The 22,444-nt window shown below is 40.4% G+C and overlaps 1 protein-coding gene across 1 annotated transcript in view; it reads left to right on the top strand.

The window, feature by feature from the left end:
* The window catches only part of ARMC2 (armadillo repeat containing 2), a 118,394-nt gene that overhangs the window by 23,841 nt on the left and 72,109 nt on the right, over positions 1–22,444 (top strand). The window contains exons 6-10 of the mRNA XM_015405401.1: positions 8,268–8,350; positions 9,865–9,951; positions 12,313–12,488; positions 18,928–19,030; positions 19,304–19,524. Of these exons, the coding sequence (XP_015260887.1) occupies positions 8,268–8,350; positions 9,865–9,951; positions 12,313–12,488; positions 18,928–19,030; positions 19,304–19,524 (670 nt within the window). The remainder of the gene's footprint in view (positions 1–8,267; positions 8,351–9,864; positions 9,952–12,312; positions 12,489–18,927; positions 19,031–19,303; positions 19,525–22,444) is intronic.

Raw genomic sequence — 22,444 nt, 5'->3', positions numbered from 1 at the left:
CTTGTAGGTTGCGATGTTTCCCTAGACCCTCGACTAATGTTGCTAAATTTGTGGCCTGAGAGTGACATTCCCAACAAACAGAGAAAACTGATAAATCTACTCTTTACAGCCGCAAAAAATGTTATAGCTAAGAAATGGAAAGACGAACATCCTCCGACAATTAATTTATGGCTATCTAAAGTATGGGAATATTTTTTATTAGAAACCGTTTCCATTTTTAACACGAATGACCAAAATGAATGTGAACTAATGAACCCAACTGGTAAATGGTATCCAATTGTGGATAAGTTAACCTTTGAGTCTTTTGATTGGAAAGCGATTAGTTCAGCACAATACTCATTGTTAATGATAAGCTAGCAAACTTCTATCAGTATTTGAGTAAGTCAAATTGGAAGTCTGTATACACACTGACATATATATGAAAAATTGTTAAAATGTTGTTTGAGAACCTGTATTATTTGTTATGTTCTGAATTAAAATCTAATAAAATATTATGGTTAAAAAAAAAAAGTAGATAATCCAGGCTAGCCTGGTCTTGCCGGATCTCAGGAGTTAAGCAGGGTCCTTGCTAGTCCTTGGATGGGAGACCCCCCAAGGCAGTCTAAGGTTGCTACGCAGAGACAGGCAACAGCAAACCACCTCTGAATGTCTCTTGCCTTAAAAACCCTGCAGGGCCAACGTAAGCCAACTATGACTTGATGGCAAAACAGAGGGCAGGGGGGGGGCTCAAATCTAGCTGTCCCCACAAAGGGGATCTTAAAGTTAGGGTTGCCAACCTCCAGGTGGTGGCTGGAGATGTGATGTGATGGAGATGTGTCTGGGGCAAGTGATGCTCTGTATTCTTGGTGCTTTGGGGGGCACTGTTGTACCTCCTGATTGTACCTGGTATTTTTGGCCAATGTGTGACAGACTGTTAGACTTGATGGGCCTGATCCAACATTGGCTTCTCTTATGTTCTTATGAGATCCTCAGAAGGCCAGCTGACTTGTGCGGAGAGTCGGGCACTCGGGCTGGGCTGGGCCCTCTGAATCCCAGGATTCCTCAGAGAACAAACAACTAGCTGGGGCTGCCAGGCCAAAAGCCCAGATGACCCATGGCCAGGAGCTGTTGAAGAAGTTGTCCCTCTTCTCTGACATCTGCCTTTAATGGGCCAGCAAAGTTGAAGTTCTTAAACCTCCTAATAAGAGAGATTCCTGCTTCTGAGGAGTTGACTTCCAACAATTGGTGATCTTGTGATGGTAGTGATACTTTGATGTGGTAAAGCCCACCTGTTCACAGGATCATTTTACCTGTGGGGGAGACTCTGAATGGTAACCACTCCACTGGTACATAATTGCTTGTAAAATATTATAGTGTAATGATTCCTTGTTTTATGTGTGTGTGTGTGTCTTTAAAAGTTTGGTTGCATGGTGGTGGTAAGTAGACTAGAGTGGTTCAGAGAAGCAAGCATGGTATGATTGGTCGTTGACAGAGAGGGGGAGGGGTTTTGGAAGTGAGAATGAGTGGATATGTCTATGTCAGTCAGAGGTTACAGTTACAGGTTTGACAGTTGAGGAGTTCAGTTAGCTCTGTGTGGGGAATGAGTTAGACAAGCAGTTAGTTCTGGGTATGAAGGAAGTTAGAAGCAGTCCTATATGGAAAAAGTTAGTTGAGTGAGAAACAGAAGGAAAGCTGAGAAAATAGGAAAAAGTAAATGAACGTTTAATTGAAGACAAGTTATAAGAAAGGCTGTATGTCCTGATAAACTGGAGAGAAAGAGTGAAATTATATGACCTTGAGTTAAAGTGTTACAAAGTTACCTGAAAGATCCCTGTAAGGGAGCATATTGTGTGTGATACACCCAGCAATGGTTCATTTATTACACATTACTAGATACCTTGTTCCACCCTTTTATTTATGAATTATTTCAATAAATCCTCTTTTAATCAAATATACCAGCTCTGAAAGAAATACTTCCTTAGGACCACATAGTTCCTCATAAGCCTACCTAACCAGTAAGAGCAGAAGTAAGGTTTGGAAAGCCTTAAATTTCCTGGTGGCAGCCGTCTATACCTAGTAGAATAAAATAAAGAACACTTTTAAAGGGAAACAAGTCCTCTAAGGAGGTCATCACAGTAATAATTTCAGGTGGGTAGCCATATTGGTCTGAAGCAACAGAACAAAGCTGGAGTCCAAAGTATAAGCTTTTGTGTGCATGCACACTTCTTCCACCTGAAGAAGTGTGGGTGGCACATGAAATCTTATTCCTTGAATAAAATTTTGTTGGACTAGTTCCTTTGGTGCACAGTCCACAAACTACTCTCGTCCAGTGCATCCACAAACCTAGGAGTTGGAAACTTTTTAAAAACAATAATGTTTTTATTGGTTTTGTCAAAACCGTTTTGACAACAAACAAGGTAAACAGAATAAGAAGCAAAAGGTGGGTGTGGCTGGATGACCACACTTCTGGTAACATGGGGGGGTGGCCTGATACGCTAATGAGCTGTACTGTCAGAGGTGTGGCCTAATATGGTAATGAGTCCCTGCTGGGTTTTTTCTACAAAAAGAGCCCTGCCATCAGTTATAAGAACATAAAAGATTGATCAGCTTAAAATGAGCCTTACAAAGTTCTCAATCTACAAGCAGTTATCTGCTGTTGCACAGGACAGATTGAGCTCAAGTGGTTTCCTATTACACTAGAAATCTATTGCCTGATCTTAGTCTTTGCTGCTGCTCAAAACTGCAAAAAAAATGAACAGTAGATTCCTGTTTGCCATGTGTTCCTTTATTTTGTATACTCCTGGTTTTTTGACAATAGCAAATCAGGAGACAGACGCATATAGAGCTATGTATTCAGGATCCAGGGCCCCAGGAGGACTTCTGGTTTAAGCGTTTTGCCGCTTAAGCATCTCGCTCTGAAGGGAACGCACCGAGACCCAGCTGACGGGAGGGGTCCGAGTTCATCCCGGACCTCCCCGGGGTCTCTGTAGGAGACCCTCAGCCTGGGGAGCTGAGGAGAGCCTCTTCCAAGGCAACAGCCAAGGAATTGAGGCTCGCCTTATTCTCGAAAGGTACCATCGCTGTGGAGCCAAGATGGCACTTAGAGACGACTGCCGGAGCAAGCGACCACGATCAAAACTTTAAAATGCTTCCAAAAGATCTCCAGGTCTCCAAACTGTGAGTTAAGCAATGCTCAGGTGAAAAAGCGAACGGACCTTGGTAGTAATTGGAAGCGCCTAAGTTTGAAGCGTGGAGGAAGAGGGACCCAAGCACCTCCCCCTCGGTTTTTGAAAAAGATTTAAAAGCGGTTTTAAATCGGAAATAAAAAGACTTAGAGCTAAAATAAGCGCATAAGAAGTTAAGCGAACACAAAAACTGTCAATATATACAAAGCAGATTTAAATTGTATAACTTTTGTCTTGTTTTGGAAAACTTACTTCTTGTTGATATTATGGCTGAGAGGACAGAGGGCACCGGAGAAAAAACTGGTTACTGGAAATAACATACCAACGACTCCCTCTCAGAACCAGGAAGTAACTACAGACTTTTCTTCACTGTTAGCAAATGCACTGCACCCCCTAATGGAACAGATGACTAACCTCAATGCCAAATATGACAGTGTTCAAAAACAACTGAATCAAATGGATAAAAGAACCTCAGTAACCGAGAAAACGCTGAAAAAAATGGAAAAACAGACTGAGAATATCAACGAAAGAGTAGATGAAGCAGAGAAGGAAAGATCCTCCGATAAAACGCAACTAATACAGCTCCAGCTGGAAAGATCTACGTATGTTCTACATTTCCATGGGATTCCTGAAGAGAAGAAGCCATTAAAAATTAAGAATGAAGATATAAAAATACTAAAATACATCCCCTTTGAAGTCAGAAAATGGAGGAAACTATACAGGATGCTTACACTCACTCTGCAAAAAAAGGGAATACCATACAGATGGTTATTACTGGAAGGACTGAGCTTTAATTATTTGGATAAAAAATACAAAATTGACTCTGTCCCCAAAGCGGAAAAATTTATGAATCAAATGTTCAACTCAAAATATAAGAAGAAAGAAAAGAACTCAAAACCAGACCAAGAGGAAGAAGAAGAAGAAGAATCCTACTCACAGGATTCAAAAAGCACTACTTCCACTTCACCAGAATCATTGGAATTGGAGAAAGGAGACGTTGCCCCCAAACTCAAGAAAACGAAGTAACGCAGGAAGAAAAGACTCTAGAACAAGAACAATAGTTCTTAAAGGCAGAATTTGTGCTAAGCATGTTAAATGCATATTATTAAAGCAATATTGCAATGAACCAACTTGTAACATTAACCAACTTGTAACATTAGGTTAATAAGCCTTACTTTAGCTAATTAGATTGTGATATGTATTAGCTTTCCCTTTCCCAAATCCAATAGATGAAATAGTTTAGAATAGTAGTTTCCTTTCCCCATCAAGTAGTTTTTATGTATTAGTTTGTCCTTTCCCCATTTCCCATAGTTAGAGTGTTAGGGTTTTAGTATCCCTCCCCCTTCCAATTTTTAGTTGTAATTTTTGTAGTTTATAGAAAATGCAAATTAAAAATCCCCTTCGGGGGGCATTAAAAAAAAAAAGGATCCAGGGCCCCAGCTCTTAATATAGTTTCTGGTTTATATCACTTTCTTGTACTTTTTCTTCTTTGAAGAGTGGAAATATGTTTCTCCTAAATCGCCCAAAGGAAGGTTATTTTGTTATTAATAATAGTAAGGGCATCTGATAATCAAGCGCTTAGAGGCCTGATTGCAGGTTTTTCTCTGCATCCCCAAGAAGAGAGTTCCCGAGTGCTAGTCAGTGACAACAGCAACAAAAATTAGACCCATTTTATTCACTGGCAGTGACTGTTAGCTTGTGATGTCCTTAATGGCATTAAGGTGAGTAAGATGCTTGTTTTGTTTCCATTTGGTATTGAATTCACTAATGGTTATTGGCCCCTAGGTCCACTTATCTTGCTTGCCAGTGCATCTGCTCTGCTTAGGGCTGTGTGCATGCAATTACATGCTGTTGCAGATGAATCTGACAGCTTTGAGAGGTCAAGAGATGTACTAATATCTAATTAATTCTCACATTTGGTATCCAGAGCTTTCTCTTCCACCAAATAAAATCTACTCTGTGTCAGATCTCCTGGTCATGCCAGCTGTTGATCAATGTTCACATTTCTAAAATAAGCTGCTATCAATGTTAAAGTGCCCTGTGGTTGTTTAAAAATATTTAGTAGTAACACATAGCAGTACAATCAGCTGAAATTTTTAATTGTAACCCTGATGACATTGATAGCTAAACCCTGATTGTATGAGGAGCATGTTTAGAACATAATTAATGAAAAACAGATTTATCCTGGACATAACCCAAGTCTGTACCTTCTACAATATAGTACAAAAGCCAAAACAAAAGTGTAGAGAGAGTTGGAACCGGGGGGAAAGAAGCAAAGTGGGGGTAACAGATAGTGGAAAGAAATAGATATAGAGCAAGGAATACTTAATTTGATTTGTGTTACTTCATGCTGGTCCTTTGGTACTGTAAATTCCATAAGCTATATACCTATATATGGGCCTTCCAAAATTTGCTTTTGTTCTGCTGTTTTATAAGGCAGCAAGGGTAGAAATTAGTTTCAGTACCTAGTGAATACTTGATTGCAAAAGGTTTGGCCTCTACTGTGCTTCATAATTTATGAGACTCTGCCTCATACAGAGTGATAATTGTTAAATTCGTGGGTATGCTCAAGTGCTTAATTTGGAGTTTACTTTCCAAAACTATTGTTGCAAAGTTATTTATTCACCTGAATCTAAACTGATATTTTCCCCTCTATAGTCCTTTACATTTCCTTGACTGTTATTATCTTTGAACATTAGATGTGTGACTGCCCTGCGTTTTGAACCAGATTGTTCTATGATTACTAAATATGGTTTGACAATGCCTAATTATGGTACTGAAATAGTCTGAAGAATAAATCTTATGTAAGTGGACTGATGCCCTTTAAGACTGAATATTTGTACTGACAGAAAGAATAGATTCTAATAGGCATCTCTCATTTTAAGTATGTGCAGTTTGTTCAGGTACATGTTTAGAGTTACAGCTTTTTTTCTGTAAGACTGTAAGATCCTCATCTGATTGGTGTTTTTTCCATTTTATTTCTGTCTTGTGCTCCAGTTCCTGGAATGCAAAAGTGTACTTGAGGCACAAATATGCCATCTCAAGTACTGCCCAGTAGTTTCATTGAAAATATAGGCAATAAGCATAATTTTACTTTTTAAATTTTTACTCCTAAAACAATGTCACCAGATTACCATTGAATGGTAAAAACGGGAAGGACCACTGAAATCCAAGAAAACATCTGTCTTCCTTAATTATTTATCAAAACTCAGATGATTGCCCTTATCTGGGAAATCTTGTAGGTCCAAGGATCATTCAGATCTGTAGGTACATTGCCCAGGTGGAATTCTGTTGTTTGGCTGAGAGGTGGACTTGAAAATGCACTGCAGGTTTCACAGATGACTACTCTGTATGTTGAAAAGTGCTATGGAAGTTACAGATAATTTTTAACTTAATGCATTTTTGTATGTACTATGTTCCCTGACTTTTAAAAAAAGTTAATATATACATTTTGTATCAGCATAAATTGCTCTAAGAGGGTGACATTTTAAGAGTTTACAGATAGTAGCCAGATCCAATTCACTATCTCCTGGCAGTAATCATCATTATCCTTTCAGCGCTCAATAGGAACATAACCATGCAAGTATTTTATGTTCAATAATGGCGACCTCTTGTGGTGTATGGTTTCATTACAATATGTTTCGATTTCTTAGCAACACACTTTATTGGGGGGGGGGCCGTTAATATTCCCATACGGGATTATATTCCCCATGAAAACCAGGTTCATAGTTTGGGAGTGCTGCTTTGACACAGCGGTCACCTTAGAAAACCAGGTGGATACAGTGGCTCAGAGTGCTTTTGCCCAGCCTCAACTAGTGTGTCAGTTGCACTTGTTCCTGGTTCAGTTAGATCTAACCATAGCCATGCCTTAGTTACATCTAAACTGGACTGCTGCAATGCACTCTGCTTGGGGCTAGCCTTGTAGAGTGTTCGGAAGCTGCAGCTAGTGCAGAATGCTGCTGCTAGACTGCTGGTCGGGGCCAGCTACTGATCCATTCCCGAGCACAATTCAGGGGTGTTTTTGTGCTTTAAAGCCCTACGTGGCTTGGGATGGTAGTATCTGAAGGGCTGTCTACCATACTTTCTTGCCTGGGAATTAAGATCGCAGGGACAGGACCTCTTGATGGTCCCACCAATCAAAGAAGCTCTTCTGTTAGGTACACAAGAGAAGACCTTTTTGGTGGCAGCCCCAAAATTATGAAACAACCTCCCCAAGGAGGTGTGCTTGGCCTCCTCACTATTGATCTTAAGGAGGCAGTTGAAGTCAGTTTTATTTAGGACTGCATTTGACTGATTTAGTTTTATTTATTGGCAGTCCTAACTGGAGTTTTTAAATTGTGATTTTTATGGGGTTTTATAATTATTTGATTTATATTGTTTTTATTGTGTGCTTTGTAATTGTTTTATTTGTATTGTAAGCCGCCTTGTGTTCTGTAAGGAAGAAAGGTGGCTAATAAATGTTTTAAATAAATAATAAAGTTCTGCTTAAAGCTGAAACTGAAATACTAAACAATGCATTAGCAATCTGACAATCTCACTTATGACATAAGGGGCTGTAATTTGGGGGGGTGAGGTGGATGTGGTAAGGATAAAATTACTCCTTTTTTGCCTGTAACTCTCCCAGTTAGGAGTTCCTATATAGTTTGTGTCCTTCCCCTTAAAGGGATATGTGCACAGTCCTCCCACAGGATTGGCTGACAGTACTGGTTGGCGATATTACATACTGTCAACTCCAACTAGATCACAAGATGATTTGGGGGGATGTGGACTTGACAGAAACTCAGCTTTTTACTGGAACCTTTCCATCCTTATACTGGCCTGGAGCTAGCATACGTACACTAGTGTTTTTGCCTGAGTGGAGAGTGTGTGCATTAGTTATGGAGATGGTTTGGAGACAGAATGAGGGGATTCATTGGTCTTCCACTATTTTTGAATAAGGTGTGCTCCAGTTCTAGGATATGCTTCCTATTTGCCAGAAGCCTTCTCATGGCTACTTGGAAAACTGTGCACATATCCTTGAAAGAACACTTTTATATATATGAATTGGATTGCTTCCCTATATTTTGATACGTGTAAATGTGCCCCACCCCCCTTTGTTTTTAGTGACCAGGATCATCCTAAGAGATCAGGCAGGCCTTCATCGTGTCCAGAAAATAGTATTTGGATTAAAGCTGATACTAAGACAGGTACATCATATAGTACTGGTTGAATATAGATTTCTAAAGTCTTTGTCAGTTTCCTTTCTTGTATATTACTGTACCGAATCAGCAGCTACAGAAAACATTGTCTCCTGAGGAGTGTGAAGAACACTACTTGTAGCTGGGACTAGCGCCTTTCTTGGCTTGTAAAATCTTGCAGTGGGGCACTGGGTAAGTATGGGCATGAACTGGGAAAATGTGGTTCCACGAACCAAACGGAAGCAGCCAGGAGACTATAGTCCTTTTGAGCAAACAGTAACGTGATTTTTTTAAATAACAAACTGGAATCACTTTCAAATAAGAAATACTTTGTTCAGCTGTGACTTATTTGGAGCATATTTCTCCCCCAATAGTTAGTTAAAACAGAAACTTTTTTTGCAGTGAAAGAGAGTAAAATTGTTTGTAATTTTTAAATGTGCTGCTTAAACCTGTTTTAATTTCAATTTTATTCTGGTTTTGCTGCTGTTCTTAGCTTGACCTGTTTATTGTTATTTATAACACCTTGCAGATGTTTATATGGAGAGGCAGAGCCTATTTTTAACAAAGAAATGCAAAATGATGTTAGCACTTCGAGAATGTTATGGTGGCACATCGGGCAACATTCGCTCCTGTCTTAGAATAGCGAGCAAATCTCCTGAATGATTTCCCCACACAGTGCAGGGCAATGTAGATTAGAAAATGAGACTATTTTTCAGTATTTATAAAGAACTTCGCTATTTATATTTACCTAACAGATTGTTGGATAAGTCTTTCTAGTCCTAAATACAAAATATTAAAACAGGATGATATTGTGGTGTAAAACGTGACTGCCATAGCAACTCTAAACTGCTACTTTGTTTTTCCCCCAGTCTGTTTTTACTATAGGAGGAGTGGGGAAAGTGGGTGAATGGATTTGGTGCTGTCGGAGCCAAGAGTCCTGATACACTTAACGTGTAGCTCTGAACCAACTAGGCATGCCCCTCACACAGCGCCAGCACTTCCCCTTCCATTCAGAACACTTTTGTGCTTGCAGAATGCTTTCCAGAAAGGAGATTTGTGTGGCCCAAAAATGTTAATCCTCCAGATTGATCCCCTAATAAGTTAAAATTTAATGTACTTGTAGCCAAATAAGCGATCAGTTAAGATAGTGTTCAACTTGCTAAACCTCAGTGTTGCTAAGGCTCTTTCACTTCCATGCTAAAAACAGCAGCCAATGAATGTAGACCAGTGTCATCTCTGTGGCCAAAATGCAAAACTGTGGTTATGACAGATAAACCACCGAGACAGAAAACTATCTTGAACTTGTCACTGTCTGGTGTATAGAGTTTCCTGTTGCTTTTCTATTAAGATAGATGAAATTGATTTTGCCTTTTGATTCTGTATGTTGTATCTTTACTTCCTTCCTGTTACCAGATTACAAAATATTACATTTGTAATATTTCCACAGCTTTACATACATTTGTTCTGTGAGCATTTAAAAAATTGTATGTGCATTTTAAAAAAACCATGGTTGTAAATTTCAGAAAATAATTTGGGAGCAAATGAAACTGAAGAGGAAGAAAACTACTGGAATATGAGAATTTTGCCAATTTTACATGAATTAGAGACTGGTATGTAATCTTTTTTATATTACATTTGTTATAGCTTTCATAAAATTATTCATTTGTCACTTAGAGAAATTCACAGGTTGTAAGCAATGTTCCCTCTAAGCTGCGGAGCCTTGTGAGCAAAAATTCTACTTTGTGAGTTACTGGCATTAAAGTTGTGAGCGAGCAATTTGGCTCTGCCAAATTAATTTGCTCTGGAGCCATCTTTCCTGAGCTAAGACAAAAATGTGTGAGCTGGAGGGAACACTGGAACTTGTAAGTGGTTCTGAATTGCCTCCTAATCCTGCAGGTTGCCTATAGATTTGCATTGATCCATATTTCTATACATTTTTATCCTACCAAGGATATCACATTTTTATCCTCTAAGAAGCTCAGGATGGCATACATCCCCCCTCCCCACTTTGTACAGAGAACAGACCATGTGAGTTAGGTTAGGCTGACTAGCCCCAAATTACTTGTTGAGCTACATGACTGAGTTAGGATTTGAATCCTTGTTTCCCAATGCCTAGTTCAGCACTCTCAGTGACTGTAGCACACTGACTATGGTTTCATGATTTTAAGAGCCCGGTAGCTGCTTCTCAACCCAGGAATCAACAACCTGGCCTTTGAATTGCTGAAATCAAAAACATAGCCCTGTAAGGAAACGGCCTATTAGGGTTGGGGTTGAGGGGGCTCCTGCTTCTAAATATTAGTGATAGGGGTAAGTTTCTTCACAGAGCTGCAGAGCTCAGGATTAGTGCTTGGAGGCCTTCCAGAGTCTCATTCTTGGGCTTTATGGTGCTGGCAAGATGGAAAATGTTTGGTCATCATCTCTCTTATTCTTCCCCTGCACACAGGAGCTATGGAGAATTTTTCTTTTCCTCTCCCCATCAGTCAGTATGTTGACTGGAAGCAAGTTGCAGGCCATTTGCTTTCACTCAGCCTTACTGTCTAAAAGCAAAATGAAGACTTGTTGCTCTGCCAGGATTCCATAGAAGCACAAGGCACTATGCCTGCTCAGCCCTTATGCTGACTGGTTTGGGAGAGCCTTCCTTCCTTCCGTCCGTCATATTTTTTTTGCATACTGGTGGGGCCTGCCGCCTCATTGCTTGAGGCCCTGTTATGTGGGTTAGGTGATCAGCACATGGCCACCAATGTCAAAGCAAACAAACTGGGAGCCCATGAGAAATCATGGGGTGGGGAGATACTTGCTCCCTGTATTCTCCGTCTTTCCTCTCCAATATTGGGTAAGGTCTTAGGGGTTTAATTTTACCTCCCCCCATTTTAATTGACTTTCAACTACTGTCAGCAGTTTGTGTCTCCTGGAGCATGTTCAGTCCTCATCAGGGCATTTTTGGGGAGGTTTTTCCCCTCAGATTATTTATAGAGCCAATTTCTTCTGTACATCCAGGAAGCCTCTTGTGTATGTGGAAAATACTATCTTGTCTGTGGGTTGCCTGGCTGAAACTTCCATAATTGCCACAACCCTTTCATGTTATTACTAAATATAACAACATTGTTATTTCCATTAATGTATTTGTATTAGCAATATGCAAGGTCCTGACACAGCAACTCAAAGAACGTGCCCTAAAGGTTCCACAGATGTTAAACTCCACTATGAATATTTAAAGACCATTTATGGCTGCTTCTTTTATACCTTGTACTTGCAGCTGTCATATTAAACCCTGGTCAGTCAGCCACTCCTCCCTGCCATTTTAGTTAAAAAAAGAGATTTACATTTTAGCCATGCGTGCCTACTACACAGACTTATTGTTTATAACAGTAGTCAGTGGGTAGACCAAATAACTTAAGTCAGATAAGTGCTCCTGAAGAATAATCACATGCAATCTGAGACACTTTGAGGGCGAGGTGGAGGTAGTGAACTGTTCCTGCTTTCCTAAGTGGTACCCATGCAATTTGGCTTGAGATCTTGAAGCCATCACAGCAGCCTCCTTTTGCCGCTGTTCTTATTTATTCATTTAATTTATTTATTTTATTGGATTTATATCCCGCCCTCCCCATATAGCAGGGTATTTTCCTGCAGCCCACACATACCACTTAACTGTGCTACTGTTACGAAGGACAGGGAAGGGATTTTGGTCCAAAGCAGCCACAGAAACTGCTGCAAAGCTGCACTTGCAAAATCAATAGTAAAGGGAGGGGGGAATAGATTTTTCTTGAGGTGTAGCATTTGCTTCCTTGGGAGCACCTAAAGTAGGTCCCTGTATTGAGCCTATTGTGCTTAAATTAGAAATTGTGTCTTACTGAACATTTCACAACTTGCTTTATTTTTCTTCTGGTTAATTTTTGTTTTTGATTTGCTCAGCTGTTCAACAAATATAACTTGATAATTACTTTTGCTTTCTTCTTGTTCACATCAAACAGAGGACAATGTAGAAAGCCTTTGCCATGCCTGTGACATTCTCTATCGAGCTTTGGAGGACAGAAATATGCTTGGCAAGCGATTTAAAAGGAGAACTTTGTTTCTGAAGACTTTGTATAAGTTATGTGACATTGCTTCAGATCCTCTTGGCCTGAAACTAGCAAAAATAATTCTGGGCGTGAGTTGAACTATTTAGTCATTATGGGCAGTGTGATGGCTAATATATCCTGTGAGCTTGGTGCTTGTGTAAAGTTGCACTTTGTATCTTGCGAAATGTGTTAAGTTTAATTAAATTGCTGGAATAATTATTCAGAATAAGCAGCAGAATTCCTCAGTGTATGAGCTGATCAAAAGTTAGCTGTAATTTTTTATGTTTCATATTCTGACTTTAACGGTAGATTTATTTTGAAATCTAGGAGCTTAAAGTATGAAAAGTAAGTCTTAAAAGCATAAATAACCCTACCTTAAACATACATTAACTGAGATTAGTCAGTACTTTAAAAAATAATGATAAGCATGGTTATACCCACAAGAGGTAACTAATGCTCTGAGAGAGTTTCCTGCTTCATGTCACTGAGTCCATCCGGCTGAGCCTGAATGGGTTTCCTTTAGTCAATGCAACTTGCTTTCAAGTAAGAGCTTCCAGGAGCTGGATATTTCAAAGTGACAGCAACACAAATAACATATCCTCACTGGTACCTGAACAGCTGACAATAAACCCAAGAGAGAAATAGCAAAACAAGTGCTCAAATAAAATCATAACAAAGTAAACTATTGGGCATGGTTCCAGGGAGGAGAGGAGAATGATGTATGCCAACCTGAGCTCCTTGGTGAAGGGCGGAATAAAAGTATATTAGATAAAGCATATCATTCCTTCTACTCCAGGAAATAAGAACAGTTTTTACGATAAAACTTATACAAAGTACACTCTTAATTTAGTATACTTTTGATAATTCTAAAAAGCACCTCATCTTTTTGAGCATTTCTCCATCGAAAACCTCTTTGTACTCTTTCAAAGTGTTTAGTAATTACTGATTCTGTACCACTGTTAAATTCCAAATTGATTCCTGGTCTTTAATTCATGATGGTAGCCAATGCTACTACTACTGCTAATAGTAATAATAATGGGGTATCCTGTAATGGTGCTACACATATACTTACATCCCGTGGTCAAACTGTTAAAACTCATTTGAATGTATATTTGTCATAAAGTCCTGATTCAAAAGCAGCATTTGGCAGGACCTTCTGGAATGACTGTGTTTATATTTCATGAGTCGTAGGAACTTGATGCCTGGTTCTCAGTAAGTGGCATATTGAGCTATTCTGCCCCCATTCACTTAAATAGACAGGCTAACTATACATGAACCCTAACCTGAATGGCCCAGGCTAACCTGATCTTGTGAGATCTTGGAAGATAAGTAGGGTTGGCCATGGTCTGTACTTGGGTGGGGGACCACCAAAAATTCCAGGGTTGCTATGCAGAGGCAGGCAATGGCAAGTCACCTCTGTTAGTTTCTTGCCTTGGAAGCCCCATGGGATCATCATAAGTTGGCTGCGACTGGACAGCACGTCCCACCACCAAATGTGCATGTGGGGACACAGACACAAACACATACACAAGCGCAATATGTGCAATTCTACCCAGGGAGAAAATTCATGGTCTTGATCAGGGCAGAGTCATTCTCTGTGTATGTGATCTTTGGGAAAGAAGTAACCAACATGAGTTGTTGCTCTGGAACAAAAATATTCATGCGAGTGTTTGTGTGTGTGCTTGAATTGTTTTGCCATCATATTGAACTTGTATTGTCACAGTTTCATAGAAGTAAGCCTCATGGGAATCTGTGCTGAACTCCATTTGGCCTTCAATACATGAATACTTAATCAATTTGATGTTCAAATTAAAAAGCCAGGAGCTAAAATAAAAGCAGTGTAGTAATCAAGAAACCCAATTACTTTTCAAAAAACAAAAATCACAAATAGTAAAACTGACCTGGCAGTTCAGAAGTATTGGATTAACAAAGATTAATAACAAATCTGAAATAATCCTGTGTATTGTTTAGTTTCTTAAAATACTTGCCATATTAAAGGAGTCCCTGTGTTTTTGTTCACTGGTATCCCAATGTGTTTTATTGTTGGTTAGTGCACTGTCAGGAGCCAGGCCGGGGGTGGTGCAGGCTGCACCATCAGAGCGTGGATTGAGTAAGGCAAGGGCACCAACTCAAGCAGTGTAGAGGTACAGTCCAAGGTCAAAGCACAGAGTCAAGAGCTGTCAGTAGTCTGGTCCAAGAGTCAGTCTGTACAGCAAGCGCTAGAAGTCCAGGAATTATTCACGGGCAAGTTCAAGGGCAACACAAAGGCAGAGTCTGGGAATGGTCCAAAGAGTCACAGGAATAAGGCAGGATCCAATGCAGTCGCCGCAGTGTCAGAGGGATTTTGACTTGTTGCTTCCACACCTAACAGCCTCCCTTAGCTGGTTTTTATAGCCATATTCTGAAGGGTCTTGCTTGCAACCAGCTGCTTGGGAGTAATCCTGCAGCTACTCATCTTTGCTGTCAGCAAGCAGCAGGCATTGGGCCAGGAGGTGTGCACTTTGTCGTCTCTCCTGTAGCTCTATTCTTAGCCTCCGTCTACAGTGCTCTAAGGGTGTGGGAGAGCTGGAAACAACCAACTGAGTTTCACCTGTTGGATCGGGGCTGGAGGGTGTTGGTGGCACTGCACCAATGGTTAATTGTGAATCCTGGCAAGCCAGCAGCTCATCTTCCTGTTTGCCAGCTTCTGCTGATTCAGAGCTGGCTACACAGGGCTCCTCTTCTCCTGAGAAGTCCTCACTATTGCTGAGCCCTGGCTGACCCATGGCATGCACACTTTTGCATTCAGTATCATTATCCTTTGTATTTTCATGCTGTGCTATGCATCAAACTGGAAAAAGTATCCAGTTAGTGAATCAAATGTGTTTAACAAATTCTACAAAGCTTTCTTCTTTGATATCTCTCATAATACAACCATTACCAAGAGGAAGAGATCCAATTTATCACATTTTTATTTTACATTTATATTTGGACTAGGAAAAAGGCCCGTTGTGGAAATAAATACAATGAGCTCTAGAAAGAGAGCTCTGGGCGGGTGCCCCAGCCTTGGACACTCAGTGTCAATTTGCTGTGGCGACCTCAGCAGGGTATAATGACACTGAGTTCACCATTTTCTCCAGAGGAACTGATCTCTGCTACCTAAAGAACAGTTGTAATTTTGAGTGATCTCCAGCCCTCACCTGGAGATTGGCAACAATGGTTCCCCAGAAGGGAATGGTTGGTTTGGAGGGTGGAGTCATTGGCTTTGTACCTGTCCGAGGTCCCACGCCTCTTGAAACCTCACCCTCTCCAGGCTCCATCCCTCACATCTCCAGGAATTTCCCACCTGGAATTGGCAACCCTATCTCCTTCCCAGCCAATCATCAACCTACCTTTATTTCCCCCTCACTCTTCAGCTTTCCACCCCCCACACACCTGCAGCCTCTCCCGTGCTCTGAAGCCCTGACTGCTACGTCACATTGGCTGTCATACGGGGGCCACCTCAGCAGCATATAAGGATACAGAGCCCACCATTTTCTCCAGGGGAACTGATCTCTGCCATCTGGAAAGCAGTTGTAATTCTGAATGATCTCCAGTCCTCACCTGGAGATTGAACACATTTTACCTCAGAACAGCAAACTGTTTAGAATGTTAGAGGCAAAAGCCAATCAAGTTGCATATGCAAACGACTTCTGTGTTCCAAGGCAAAGGCCAATGAGGCTGCATATGCAAATAACCTCTGTGTTCTGACTGGCTATGGGGGGGAGGGGAACAGCAAACTGTATAGAATGTTGGAAGCAAGACTCAAGCAATGCAGGCAGTGGATAGGGACAGATTCTGAGTGACACACCAGGGCGCCAACCAATTCCGGAGCGTGTGGAATGTTCTAGAGAAGTGCCACCACTTCTACCCTGCTTTTCTACTGAGTGTGGACTCAAAGTGGCTTACAATATGAGTAAACAACCAACCATGGAGTACAACAAATCTACCTGTCAGCAGCAAACCAATCTACAGGGGAGGGAATGGGAGAAGAGCAGCTGGTAAAAGCTATGCCCTAATGGCAACAGTGTCTTACCAGTCCTTCCAAGAAGCTCAGGACTGTGTATCTGCAGTTGTTCCCCATTTTATATTCACAACAGCCCTGTGCGGTATGTTTGCTATGAGACAATGACTGATTCAAATTCACCCAGTAAGTTTCAAGGCTAAGGAGCAATTTGGTCCGTCCCGCACTCTAGTCCTTTCACCACACTGGCCTTTATTAAGAAAGGATCTGAAAATTTTCCATATTATTCATATTTTGTAACTATATTTTGTAGTCATAGTATACTGTGATGTTTTTCTGCACAAGTCATTTGAAAAGAATCTAACTTGTGCAAGAATTTATCACCTTGTAGAGGTGCTGTCTTTGTTTCAGTGTAGTTGATACTGGTAGGTATTGTTAGCTGAATGTGATGTTGGGCAATTTTCTCAGTTCTTCACATATCTCAGAGTGATGGCTGTTGTTCCACTATAAAAGCACAGGAAAAAACCAGACAAATCAAAAATATTTTTTAATGTATTATCTCTGTGGTGACCTGATTTTGAACTTTTAAACTCCAGTTGCGAAGTGTTTAGAAGAAGAAGAGATTGGATTTATACCCCGCCCTTCACTCAGAGTGTCAGAGCAGTTTACAAACTCCTTTCCCTTCCCCACAGTAGACACCCCATGAGGTGGATGGGGCTGAGAGAGTTCTTTCCAGAACTGTCCTTGAGAGAACAGCTTTGACAGAACTATGGCTTGCCCAAGGTCATCCAGCAGCTGCAAGTGGAGGAGTGGGGAATCAAACCCGGTTCTCCCAGATTAGAGACTGCGCACTTAACCACTATACCAAACTGGCTTATTTCAGGTAATGAGTACAATAAAGATAAAACATGAAATTCCCATAGAAATCAGTATGACTTAAACACCTGGATATAAATATCCCTTCAGTTATATTTTGGTTTCTATGCATTTAGTACATATTGCTTAAGAAAGAATACTCCTCTAATGAAATCTTCCATCTCCCCTATACTGTGCATTGCATATTGTAAGGTAAAGGTAAAGGTTCCCTTGCTCGAAAGCCAGTCGAATCTGACTCTAGGGTTGCGGTGCTCATCTCCGTTTCAAAGCCGAAGAGCCAGCGTTGTCCGAAGACATTTCCGTGGTCATGTGGCTGGCATGACTAAACACCAAGGCGCACGGAACGCTGTTACCTTCCCACTGAAGTGGTACCCATTTATCTACTTGCAATTTCTTGCTTTCGAACTGCTAGGTTGGCAGGAGCTGGAACTAGAGACGGGAGCTCACTCCGTCATGCGGCACCCGGGTCTCAACTGCTGAACTACCGACCTTCCACAGCCTGCAGTTCAGTGTATCACTTGTTATTGTACATGGATATTAATGACATGGTGAGAAAGTCCTCTCTACCTGTTTGATGTTGTCTGGTATGCAAGTATCAGAAGGACAGGACTTCAGGTAGTGTAAGGCAGAAGTTAAATATGGAAATGGCAAGGAAAGGGTTTCTAGACCCAATGAGGTACAAAGTATAGAAGTTTATAGTCTAAACGTGATCTTCAATGGAAACTTTCAGTTGACTATGTTTCATTCAGGAAAATTTCCAAGAGCGAACATTGCCTGAGGTTACTGTATCTAGTGGTGTTCCCCACTACTACTCCAGATCCCACCTCAGACTCTGTGTTTGAGAATGTTGCAAAACCAGTGTCTAGAGACCCTCTACAATTTCCAGTGCTCCAGAATAAAATAGTGTTATGTATTAGCAGAGTTGGATGCTTAGTAACCTTCTTTGCCAGCCGTCCTCTAGGTTATAAGAACTGGGGTACAAAATACACATTACTGTTTTTAAAGGGTTGGGTTCCCTGGACCCAACTTGTGTTCCCCACAGCAGCTGGTGTCTATTGGAGTGTCTGTGTACTGGAGTATCTGTGCACATGTAGCAGCAAAATTGGGGAAGTGACTCAGAAACACTCCCCACGCCATCCCACGGGGCCATTCCCAGCCTGCTTGTCCTCCTTGAGCCCAAATCTTTAAAAGCAATAACATTTAGACTGGTGCTTAACCAGTGTGGTATAGTGGTAAGAGTGCTGGATTAGGATCTGGGAGACTCTGTTCAGATCCCCACTCTGCCAGGAAAGCTTGCTGAGGGCCCTTAGGTCAGTTACACACTCTCAGCCAAACAAACAGAGAAGAATGGTGTAAGCTGCTTTGGGTACCCCTTGGGAACAAAAGCAGGGTATAAAAGAAGTAAGTAAATAATCACAGATATTCCTGTAAAAGTACATTTCTAGAAACACTGTGTGTTTTGTTTTTAAAAAATCTAGTTCTTGGAGTCCTTTCTTAGGACACATAAGGTTCCCACCTCTCAGGTGTTACACAGTGAGTTAAAGAAGAAACTAATTGCAAGTAAGATCATATTTTAAGTCAAATTATATATTTTCTCTTGTGTAAGTAGGTGAATGATCTGTCATGATTTCGTTATGACTTTCCCCCCTACCTTTCCATCCTATTTGCAGTTGAAAGTGAGTGGAAAAAACCTGCTTAATGTCTGCAAACTTGTATTTAAAATCAGTAGAAATGAAAAAAATGATTGCCTCATTCAGAGTGATCAGATATTGGGTATGTACACTGTTTTATACATATTACTGATAACTTCATAATGTATGGTGAATATTGGGTGGAGACTAGAACAGATGTGTTCCTCTGTTATGTGCTCACCATTTTTAATACAGTGATTAACAATTTCCATGATCGGCAATCTGCATTCAAACAAGGACAGTAAAACTGATTTGCTTCTATGAATTCCCATTTGTTACAACCATAACATTTAAACTACCTGGATCACTTAAAAGTGAACATCATCATCATTAATATTTCTGGTTTTCTCCATAGATTCTCTGCTGGAAGTTCTGAGAGCTGAAGACCTGCAAGCCAACACAGAGGCCTTTATCTATTGTATTGGTGCTCTAAAATTTATTTCTGGAAACACAAGCCTCATTCATGAGATGGTCAACAAGGGAACGGTTGAAATTCTGGTACAATTTATGAAGCAGATTAATTTAATTAATGAAAATGAGGCACAGTTTTGCAGCTCGGGACACCTCTTGGTTCAGGTCAGAATTCAGCTTTTATTTCAACAAGCCAAGAATTTGTATTTGTATTGCTGAGATAGATTGTATTACAGGTACAGTAATCAAATAGTAACTTTGACTAAGTTTCCTTCGTTCCAGTGGGAAGTCATTATGTTTTTCTCTTACTGAAAGAAAAGTGTAATATTCCATCTAACTAGTGGGGGGAGAGAGGGGGAGAGATCTCATGAGTAAGCTTAAGGGGGGCAGGTTTTCTTTCATATTAGAAGAGGCAGTTGTATGTCTTTGTTTTAAAAAATAATCTCTCTTGGATAAGGACAACCTGATCAATTTTAGACCTTTGTCAATCTGTTTTGGGGGTATCCCCATGTAGTGGCAAAGCAACTTTTATTCCTGAATGGTATTTCTTCTTAGCTCTTCTATCTCACTTCAGACCTGAGTTTGGGAAAGAGATTAGATTGGTAACCATGGAGTATGACCTTAAATCTATAGATTTACCAGGGAAATATCTTGGTGATTATTCTGTTGGACATGTAAATAATAATAATAATAATAATAATAATAATAATAATAATAATAATATTTATTGCATTAGCAAGAAAGCCATAGCAACTGTACAGAATTTAAAAAAAACCCAAACAACAACAACAACAACAACAACAACAACCAGCACACACTTAAATTTATCTAAGCAGTTATTAATGCAGTTGATTACTCTATTGATAGCAACATTCTTTTTTGTATACCTGATGTGTATTTCAGGATACAGGATATCTCAATGGTTTGGACCTTTGTCTCTGTGCAAATACACATTTTTCACTGGAGAACCACCTGGGTGCTTACATGTGTAGTCCTGTAGGGATCAGTTCTCCCGCCTGTACTGTATAAATATCTATATGAAGTTGTTGAATGAGATCATGTACGGTATACTTGTGGGAGTTGGTGTCATCAATATGTTCTGTATTTTACTAACAAAGTATCCAGGAGTTAGTTTATTCATAGACTATTTATTTATTCAACTAAAATTTCCAAGGCAGTTTACAGCAAAATGAAAAACAGTAAAAGCAACTCCCCCAAACCCAACCCAGTAAAATACAGGTCCTTTCCACACTTGGATCTCATCCCTGGTTTTATCAGAGTTCAACTCGGGACACAATACCTTGCATTTATCTCTGGTTATAACAGGTTCTGTTTATCCTGGGACAAGTGTGGGGTGAAACCGGGGTGACCTCAATGTAATGTGGAAACAAAAAATACCCCAAGATAATTACAGGGGTGAACTCAAGTGTAGTGTAGAATGTAAGTTCGGGGACAGGGTTGAACCAGGATTTAAGGTTGTGCGGATAGGACCATAGTTAAAACAAAGTAAAAATCAGTTTATCAATACTGGCACTCCTCTTGCCACCTTATGTCTTATTGTTCTTACTCATTTGCTTACATCCTGACCAATATCTTGAAATCATGGGCAAATGGCTGAGGCTGAACTGAAAGTAAACCCCAAAAGTTGCATGTGATTCTGCTAGAGGATGCTGATGTTCTCAGAGGAATGGATTTGTGACTAATAGATGGGATTATTATTGCCCTGTCTGATCACATTAAAAGCCTGGGTGCAGGCCTTCCCAGTGAGAAATGGGTTGGTGCTGTGTTCAGAAATGTATCCCCCCCCCCCACTTACATCTTCTTCAGAGGCTCTTTTTCCTTTTTGAATCAGTCTGTCCTTGCTATACTGATACATGCCTTGGTAACTTCTAGGCCTGGCTGTTGTCTTCAAAGCTAGCCCCATGTATAGTGCACTACAGCTCCCTGCTTGTGGTCAGATCCTGGGTGGCATGGTCATATTGCACCAGTCTTGTGTCAGCTGTACTGTTACCAATTTACCTCCAAGCTCAGTTCAAAGTGCTTGCTTTAAATCCCTTCATGTCCTGAGCCCCACATACCTGACAGACCACCTCTTTCCCTACTACATCTGCTAATATCTGGCCAACAGGCATTATTAATGCTCTCTGTTTGCCAGGTGAGATCACAGTATCCTCATGTAGAACTTTGGAATACACTCCAGGTGGCAGTAGAGAAAGCTTGACTCCTTATTAAACTTCTTCAAAGGATACAGCATCTTTCTTTTCCAACAAGCTTTTAGCTGAATTTTTGTCTGCTATGACTGGCTGTTGTTTCTTTGAAGAAGAGCCAACAAGCAGGAGTTTGATCCTTTTCACTGGTCTGTACACTTATGGCACATTCAGAAAAAAATGATAGAATTGGTATCTTTTCCCCTTATTCTATTATTTAAGGAATAAGAGCAATCTCAGAGAGAGGCAATTTTCGAAGGAGATTAGAAAAAGGATGGAAAATTGGTGAAGCAAAGAGTTGTGAGATGGATGTTCTATGTAGCAGCAGTAGTGGATGAGAAAACACTTTTGCCAATACCTGTGGTGATGGAACATGACTGGCAAGAGTGGAATACAAAAAGAGGAAGCACAGATCAGATTAACGCCCTCTCTGACTGGTGCTAAAGAGGAATGGGAATAAATTTTACGTGTGTCATACACAAAAGTTGGTGCCATTTGGGTTGATTTTGAGCCACCTTGAAAATACTGTTATGAAGAAAGCAGGATATAAATATTGTTAGTAAATAATATATCACCTGATTAATCACCACCACTATCAATATTAATGTTGTAGTCATCTCTGACTGGAGGTAAGGGGGGGTATATGTCCAGGACAGCTATATTCCTGATAGGATTGACTTCACCAAGTACAGCCAGAAAACGTGCAACTAAAGTGATCAAGGGCTAGCAATAATGCCTGTTAGAAAAGGCCAAAGTGTGTTAATGCTATTCAGTTCTGAAGAAGAAAAAAATAAGGGAATTTTATAAATTACGAATGGCCTGAGCAGCACAGGTAAGAGAAAACTTCCTTTCCTTCTGTCGTCTTATTAGAAACCAGT

Source organism: Gekko japonicus, unplaced genomic scaffold, assembly GCF_001447785.1.
Source record: "Gekko japonicus isolate JY-2015 unplaced genomic scaffold, Gekko_japonicus_V1.1 scaffold1390, whole genome shotgun sequence".
Taxonomy (NCBI): Eukaryota; Metazoa; Chordata; class Lepidosauria; order Squamata; family Gekkonidae; genus Gekko; species Gekko japonicus.
This window is presented reverse-complemented; position numbering and strand designations above follow the sequence as displayed.